This window comes from Pipistrellus hanaki (assembly GCF_964339955.1).
Source record: "Pipistrellus hanaki genome assembly, chromosome: 2".
NCBI classification, from domain to species: domain Eukaryota; kingdom Metazoa; phylum Chordata; class Mammalia; order Chiroptera; family Vespertilionidae; genus Pipistrellus; species Pipistrellus hanaki.
Window position 1 is genome coordinate 65,269,573 of NC_140504.1, and position 8,945 is coordinate 65,278,517.

General features: G+C 33.8%; 1 protein-coding gene across 2 annotated transcripts in view; it reads right to left on the bottom strand.

Annotated features, from left to right (window-relative positions):
* Positions 1-2,496, bottom strand: part of TRAT1 (T cell receptor associated transmembrane adaptor 1) — a 34,721-nt gene extending 32,225 nt beyond the window's left edge. The window contains exon 1 of one of the 2 annotated variants that reach the window (XM_084874074.1): positions 2,250-2,496. In XM_084874074.1, coding sequence (XP_084730200.1) covers positions 2,250-2,256 — 7 coding nt within the window. In that variant the 5' untranslated portion in view covers positions 2,257-2,496. The remainder of the gene's footprint in view (positions 1-2,249) is intronic. The other variant, XM_084874075.1, reaches the window with a different exon arrangement.
* Positions 2,497-8,945: the final 6,449 nt, after the last annotated feature.

The following is an 8,945-nucleotide window of genomic DNA, read 5'->3' on the forward strand; positions in this document are numbered from 1 at the left end:
TTTATTTCTCAGCTGTGACCTCTAAAGTGACAATTTTTCCTGGATTGATTTTCCTTAACATCATTGCCAAACTATCTAAATTAAATAATGAAACATGTTGTTTAACTTACTCTTGTTTTAAAGAAGATATGAATTTAAAAGATGAGTCATAAATCATTCCTACCTACCTAGTTTCTAAAAGAAAGGCTTTCATTGTTTTTAAGAAAAAGGTGACTGAGGCTCAACGGAAAAGAAAATTGAAACAAATACCATAAAATTCTTTTATGGAAAAACAGCAATGTAACTACATTGTGAATCATTGTTTGAGCTATATTAATGGTAGCCCAAAGGGGGTGTTTTTATCATTTGACTCAGCGAGTACTGATTTTGTGTGGATGCAGAAACATAGTAAGAATTATTATACCAGCACATTTATTGATCCAGTGACAATAAGGCATGCAGGTAAGAGAAAAGGGAAGATTTGGGTTTTTATTTTCATACATGTTTTAATTAGCTAGAAATTTCATTTTTTCTTGTGTTCAAACTTTTTCTTTCTTTTCATTACCTATCTTAGTGTAAAAAAATATTATTATTTGATTGTCATCTTATTTTGCATTAAGGTTTCTTCTTTTGTTTTAAGATCTATGAGGCTTTTATGATGAATAGTTTATTTTTTTTTTTGTCTCTTCTGTGGAATTGTACTAGGTCTTAAAGGAGGAGCTCCTGCCATACACCTAAAGGAAAAATCTAAATTTCAAAGTGCTATGGAAATTGTACCATATCCCTTAAAAAATTACCGTTAGTTAATACTGGAAATAGCTGAATGTCATATTCACTGACTTTGGCCTCTCCCAACTCCCTATCACCACTAGCTCATAGCAACTGTTTATATAATTGCTGCATTCATTTCTTGCAGGACACTAGCAAAACCTGGACAATTGTTTGTGTTCTTCGATAATCTATGAACCCTGGAAAAGATGAAAACTGTATGTCAGCTTACACACCCTTGTGTAGCTAGTCCAATCAATTGATTTTAAAATCCAGCAAACAAAATACTGGAAACAAATTCACAGAAGTTGTCAGATATGATATCATTATAAATAGCTCATACAAATTAACATTAAAAGTACTATATGCACAAAAATTAAGCAAAAGATGTGATCAGACAATTTACAAATGGTAGAATTATAAACAATTAAAAAACCCATGCAAAAATGTTCAACCTCATTATAATCAAAGTAATGTATATTAAACAATGGGTCAACATGTTGTGCTTTTTATTAGTGAAGATTTTTTAATTAGATCAGCCTATTAAGGGGAAGCACTGCTAGGAGAGTGACTTGGCATTGCTGTTGGAAAAGCAGTTTGGTAGAAATGGGACAGAAAGTGTTCATAACCTCTTACTCAGTAATCCCAGCTCTAGAAATCTTGCCCCAAAGGATAATTCTAAATATAGAAAAAGCTACAAAGATGTTCATTTTTCTGTCATTTAAAAATATAAAAATGGATACAATATAAATGTCCAATAATAAACAAGTAAACTATAATTAACCCAATAGATGTTATTTTGTGCATTCATGTACAATAATCAGGCAGAAATTATTATAAAAAGGGAAATAATTATGTCATAATGTTTGTGAAAAGAGCTGGATTATGATTTTATGTACATTATTATTTCAGTTATGAAAAGCAAACCATGTAGAATGTAAAGAAATAAAAATTGGAAGGAAATACAATGCACTATCTTCATGGTGTTTTCTTAAGGAAATGAGAACTATGTAAATTTTTTTCTTTCTTATATATATTTCACAGTTCTCACGCTTAATAAATATGTATCTTTTCTGTTATCATGAATAATTTTTTATTAAAGAAATAGGAAGCAAGTAAAATAATAAAAGAGGGGTGAACTATCTACATGGAAGAGACACAGCTAATCAATGTGGATTAACTTCATTCCACAAGTGATAGGATTTCCACTGGCCTTTGCAAAATTATCATTCCAGTCAAGGGCACATGTCTGGGTTGCTGGTTCTATCCCTGTTAGGGGGCATGCAGGAGGCAGCCGATCAATGATTCTCTCTCATCATTGATGTTTCTATCTCTCTTTCACTCTCCCTTCCTCTCTGAAATCAATAAAAATATATTTTAAAAGAAAGAAAGTGTAAACTAATTTACTTTCAAATCTTAAGTGCCCTTGCTGGAGACTCGAAAATTATTAAGTGGAATTTTAGACATAGGAATGGAACAAAATAATTAAAAATGCCACTTACCTGACATGCTTCTTTTCTGAGAGAAATCCTTATGCAGCCATAAGGTAAACACATGGATTAAAAATGCTCCCACAAACTTTTGTTTCCAAGTAACGTTGCTTTGTTATCTCAAAGAAGTGTGGCAGTAAAACTTGTCTTTGTCTCTACCTCAGTTTTTTCTCTCATTTGTTTCTTAACATCTTTCGTGTGTACCCTGTTCAGTTACAAACAGGAAATGTGGTGACTGAGGCTTTTAGGCTTTTGATCTGAAACTAGTAGGCTCTCTTTTTGTGTAACGTGAGAAAATCCCACGATGCTCCGTACTGTGGTATTTAAATTTTTATCAATACTGAAAACTCACTTAAAACTAAACAATGAAATCAAATTTTAAATTAGACTAAGAGGGATCTCCAGTCTTTCTAGAAAGAATACAGGGATCTCTTCACTAATGAGTTTAGATGGAAATAAAATAAAATGTACTTTCTGGGGAGGAAATAGTGAGAAGCCCCAGGTGTGCTAAACTGCCGGTGGTTGTGTCTTTTCTTGTTGTTGTTGTTGTTTTTTGAAACATGAGAAAAGAAAGAGGATTAACACGTTTGAATACTACTTATATCAGGTACCTTCTCTACATTATTCCACTAGGAGAACGAGTGCCTGCCTTTTGTCCTGCCAGCCCTCACCCCAGCCAATGTGACTCCCTCTGGCAATCTAGTTCTGCTTGGCAGCAAGCTTCAGCTCTCAGTCCCCAACCAGAGACTCGATAATCAGAAGTTTTTAAATGTAAGTAGCATAGATATGTTATGTGGTCCTAATTTAACATGTATATTCCTGAGACCCTCTAAATCAGAATATGTGGAGTCGAGCCCAGACACTTGCATTTTCACAAGCACCCCCTGGTTGTTTTAATGCAAGAGTTCTGAACAACGCTCTGAAAAAACTCATATGTACATCAATAGCAACATTTTATGTTTAGCATCAGTCAGATAAAGGTTTCCCCAGTGGTATCTATGAACATATGTGGTTTCTATGCGCTTCTGTGTGTATGTATCTGCTGGCCGAGCCTATGCCTATTTGCTTATGTAGTCCACCAATTTTCTTTAATGGTAGAAGAATGACAAACCTGAATTCAGTTTATCACAAAAAGAGTTGTACTTAAACTTTAGAAAAGGAAACTTTAAGCTGAGACTTGATGCATAGACTCAGAGCAAAGATAGTACAATAGGTGGCCGGCAGGATATTTTACTCTGGCTGATTTCTCTAAGATTATTAAGGGCAGGGAGGGTATTGATCTTATCCATCATTAAAATTCCAGCCTCTAGAATGATGCCTGGCACATTGAAGTTCTCAATAAATATTCTCACAATGAGCAAATAAAGGAATGCTAGTCCTCCGCTTTCTCCTTGCTTCATTACAGAAAACAACTCCCTAGAACACATGTGTCAAACACAAGGCCCGCGGGCCAAATCCAGCCCGCCAGGCCTTGCAATGTGGCCCGCACCGCGCTGTCATCACTGCACTCCGCTGTCAGTTTATGACATTGTCAGTTTATGACTGTTCAGTAAACCATTCGGCCCGCGATTTAGGCTGGATTTTAGATTTTGGCCCCTTCTCTGATTGAGTTCGACACCCCTACCCTAGAACCAAAATGAAGGCTTCCTTACTCTTTGGACAGAGTTGACTAAACACTAACAGATTTTGCTACTTTTCTCACCTTCTCCAAAAACAGTTCTTGTGAATCATTTAATCAGAATCCGTAAAACGGAAATAGACCATGTAGACTTCCTCAGCTAATATTATTATTTTTTTAAAGCATCTTCAAAATATGTTTTGTATAACACTAGGCCTTTAAGAAACTTGGAAAACTAATGTTCCTTCAACAAATATATTTAGAAAAACTGTTATTTTCACCTTTCTGAATGCAAGCATATTAAAGGCTTGATGAGTCCTAAAAAAGAAAAGAAAATAGAATAACCGTTTAAATAAGCTTTTTCTAAGCCAATAGGATCTATTCAACAATTGGGTAGAACACAGGAATAGAGACTGCTGGAAAGCTAAAGCCCAGACTTTGAGCACCTGAGACATCCCTTAAGAGGAGAGAGCCCAGCTGTGGGGCAGCGTTGGGGGGTTGAGCTCTGGTCCTGAAATAGGATAACTGGCAAGGAGAATAGGAGCCTCAGGCTGGAAAGGCAACTGCATAGATTATCAAAACAGGACTTTGGAACATGGACAAGGTAGATGCCCATTTGGATCAACTGGGACATACCGAGAACATGCATGGGAGAAAGAAGTGGTCTCAGAACTGGAAACGTAGGTGCAGGCATCCCCTTATTAGAACAAGGACAATGCAGAGGATTAAAAAAAAAAAAAAAAAGGAACAAAGACACCCCTATCAAGCTATGCCATAAAGCACAATTCAGAAAGAATAAGGGTGTTCAGTAGTTGGCTTTGGCTGCAGAGACGGTCAACTCAGTAAGAATGATTCAGGTAAAAGTGCAGGAATTCTGTGGTTAGCCCAGGAGGTGGGTGTACCTCTTGAGATAGCCCAAAAGAAGAGAGAGTCAAATTAAACCCACAAGTTGGGACAGTGTCTGAAGCTGCCTCAGAGCTTCTCTGCCTCAAATGTGGAAATCTGGGGAAGACAGGGAAGAAGAGATGAGCAAAGACAGAGAAAGGGTATACTCTCCCTTTTCAGGTCACTCAGGCTATCTGTGGTACACATTTTAATAGCTTAAAGGAGTTAATGAACATAATCCATGATTGGTATCTTCAAAACAGTAAAACTTAGGCTGAAAAACTTTAACTACTTCACGATTTCCAATGACGATAATATTTTTGAAAAGTGATCTACATTATAATGTCTCCTGTTCCATAGATTTATATAATCAGGAGATAGAGCAAGATTATCCAAGGTCACACAGAAAGTTCATGATTTTTGTATTAGATAGCTCCACTGGTGTTTGAAATTTGCCGGGGAAAAAAGTGATAGCTTTTCATTAAATATAGATGGCTGAGCAAATAGAGACATTATCAGAATGTAAAAAAAGTCCAATGATATATGCCTGTTACAAAATACATGAGTGAGTGAATTCAGAAATTTGAATAATAGCTTCATGAGCATTCAAATGATAAATAAATATGAGGCTTCCATAGTACTTTTTAATGAGATCTGTTATCAAAATGAAGTTTATAAGATATCTAGACTAAGCAGAACTGTCCTGACAGAAATATTGTAGAAATTTTGGGGAGAAGGTATGTAATTTTGATGGGCACCTGTCAAGAAATGAGAATTTTAAGTCCAACAAAATCGAGTTTTTGTTGACAATTTTTTTTTAAAATATCAGAATGGCAGCTGCCAGTCAGAGCTTCCACACTCAGAAAAAAATGGGTCATAGAGTATTAAAAAAAAGTCCCAGTTTTTAATTTTCTCTTTTATGGTTACTATTATTTGGATAATTAATCTTTATCCTGATAGGTATTTATTTTTATCTTTGTGCATATATATATATATATATATATATATATATATATACTGTGTATATATATATATATATATATATATATATATATATTATACAAACACTCATATATATTTTTCTTCTTTTTTTCATGCAAGGGGATCCAAATTATGAAGAGTAGTTTTTAGCAAGGGACTTTGACTTTATATTTGACTTTTTAATTCTCATTTATTTTCTTACTTATTTTTTAATATTTTCATTGATTTCAGAGAGGAAGAGAGAGGGAAAGAAAGATAGAAACATCAATAATGAGAATCATTGATTGGCTCTTCCCTTATTGGGGATTGAGCCTGCAACCCAGACAAGTGCCCTTGACTGGAATCAACCTTAGGACCCTTCAGTCTATAGGCCAATGCTCTATCCACTGACCCAAATCAGCTCGGGCATGAAATTATTCTTTTATAAAAAAATCAAAACAAATACATTCCTAGTTAAACAAAAAAATGATAGAATTCACTGCAGACCTGACTTACAGGGAAAACCACACACAAAGTAAAGTAAACCCTTTAAGCTGAAGGAAATTACACAAAATACTAACTCAGATGCACAGAAGGAATGGATGTCTCAGGAATATTTGAGTAAATAAAAAAAAAACTATGTGTGTATATGTATACTTTTTCTCTTTCTTAATTTATTTAAAATCAGGAGATTTCTTAACATCATAATTCAAAAATATTATTAGTTTTATAATAGATATGGAGCTTTTTATATATGATAATAACACAAATAACACAGAAATGAAATGGAGCTTTACTGATACTATAATAAATATTTATATATATTTTTTACTAAAATTAAGACAGTACTAACTTTAAGTGAATTTTGAAAGTTAAAAATGAATATTTAAATCCCTACAATAACAACAAAAACAAAAAAACCTCAAAGAATACAGTTAAATAATCAACAGGGGAATTAAAATGGTATTCAAAGTTTTCATTTAGCATAAAAATAGTAGTAGGGAATAGGGGAACAAAAAAATTAATGAGGTATGTAGATAACACATAGCAAAATGGCAAATATAAGTCCAATTATATTAATCATTACATCAAAAGTGAATAAGCTGAAAACTGCACTAAAAAATCAGAGGTAGAATAGATAAAAAAAATAAATCCAAGATCTTATGAACTATAGAATTTTATAATTTTATAAAATTTAGAATTAGAATTTTATAATCTTATAATTTTAAGAAATACTTACAATTCAGAGATACAAATAGGTGAGGGTAAATGGATGAGACAAAAATGCATGCATATAGTAACCATAACAGAGAGTGACTATATTAATCTGGAATGAAACAGATGTCAAGGGAAAAAAATATTACTAGTGATGATGTTGTAGAGAATATTTCATAATGATAAGAGAATTAATACATCAGAAACATATAAACATTATAAATATATATGCTTATAACAATAGAACCCCAAAACAAATGAATCAAAAACCAACGCAATTTAAGGAGAAATAGAAAATACAATAGCCATCATTGAAGTTTTATCTACTTTTGACTCATTAATTGATAGAACTTGAGAGAAAATGAACCAAGAATATAGAAGCCTTGAACAACACTATTAAATGGACTTAATTGACCTGTAAAGAGTATTCTCCACAGAGCAACAAAATACACTGTGTTTAAGCACACCTAGAACAATCTTCGGGATAGAATGGTATAAGCTTTTTCATAAAGCAAGTCTCTCACAATTAAAGGGATTGAAATAATACCAAAACCAAATATTTTTATGGTCATAATGGAATAAAATTAGAAATCAACAATAGGAAGATATTTGGGAAGTCCCTAAATATTTGGAAAATAAAAAACAGACTTCTAAATAACTGGTCAGCCCTAGCTGGCTTGGCTCAGTGGACAGACCATTGGTCTATGAACTGAAGGGTCCTGGGTTTGATTCCTGTCAGGGGCACATGCCTGGGTTGCAGGCTTGATCCCCAGTAGGGGGCATGCAGGAGGCAGTCGATCAATAATATTCTCTCATCATTGATGATTGTATCTCTCTCTCCCTCTCCCTTCCTCTCTGAAATCAATAAAAATATATTTAAATAACTCATGGGCAAAAAAACCCACAAGAGAAATTACAAAATACTTTAAACTGAATGAAAGTAAAAACACAATGGGATGCAGCTTAAGCAGTGTTTAGAAGAAAATGCCTTCATAATTTCAAGCATAACAATCTAAATCAATAATCTTCTGCTTGACAAACAAGAAGGAAGAAATCAAGCTTAAAGTAGAGAGAAGAAAATAAAGATCAGAGCAGAAATCAGTAGAACAGAAACATAAAAACAATTTAAAAAAATAATGGAACTAAGAGCTGTTTTTTTGGTAAAGATCAGTAAAATTGATAAACATAAGTAGAGATCCTATAGGAATAAAAAATAATTAAAAGAAAATATGAACAACTTTATATGCCTAATAATTAAACAGATGAATGGAGAAATTTCTAGAAAGATGCAAATTACCAAAACTGACTTGCAAAGTAATAGAAAACCTGAATAGACCTAGCAAAAGAAGAAAATTAAATTAGTGATTAAAAACAAGGGAAGATTAAAGGAAAGAAACTTTATAAATTCTACATTATTTTAATCTTATACAATGAGACTATAATGCTGAATTATTTGTGTGGTGATAAAAATGTCTGTTTTTTCTATTCTATTTGTTTGGAGTTCAGCTTAAATATTAAATTCTTAGAACACATCAGGATTCACCCAACATAAGTTTATTTAGATATAAGAAATAGCCCAGCACATACAACAATGTAACTGTTGTGTTGCACCTCCTAGGCACAGTTTGCAATGTTCCTGTCATGATGCTTACAGAATCAGAGGCCCAGTGCACAAAATTCATGTACTGGGGGAGGGGAGAGGTTGACATATAATACTATATTAGTTTTTATTAAATATATTTTTATTTATTTCAGAGAGGAAAGGAGAGGGAGATAGAAACATCCATGATGAGAGAGAATCACTGATCAACTGCCTTCCCGACACCTCCCTCCGGGGACCAAGCCCACAACCATGTACCCCCAACCAGAATCAAATCCAGGATCCCTCAGTCTGCAGGCCAATGCTCTATCCATGAGCCAAACCAGCCAGGGCTACTACATTGGTTTTAAGTGTACAACATAGTGAACAGACATTTATATACCTTACAAAGTAATCAGCACAAGTCCGTACCCATCTGTCACTGTGCAAA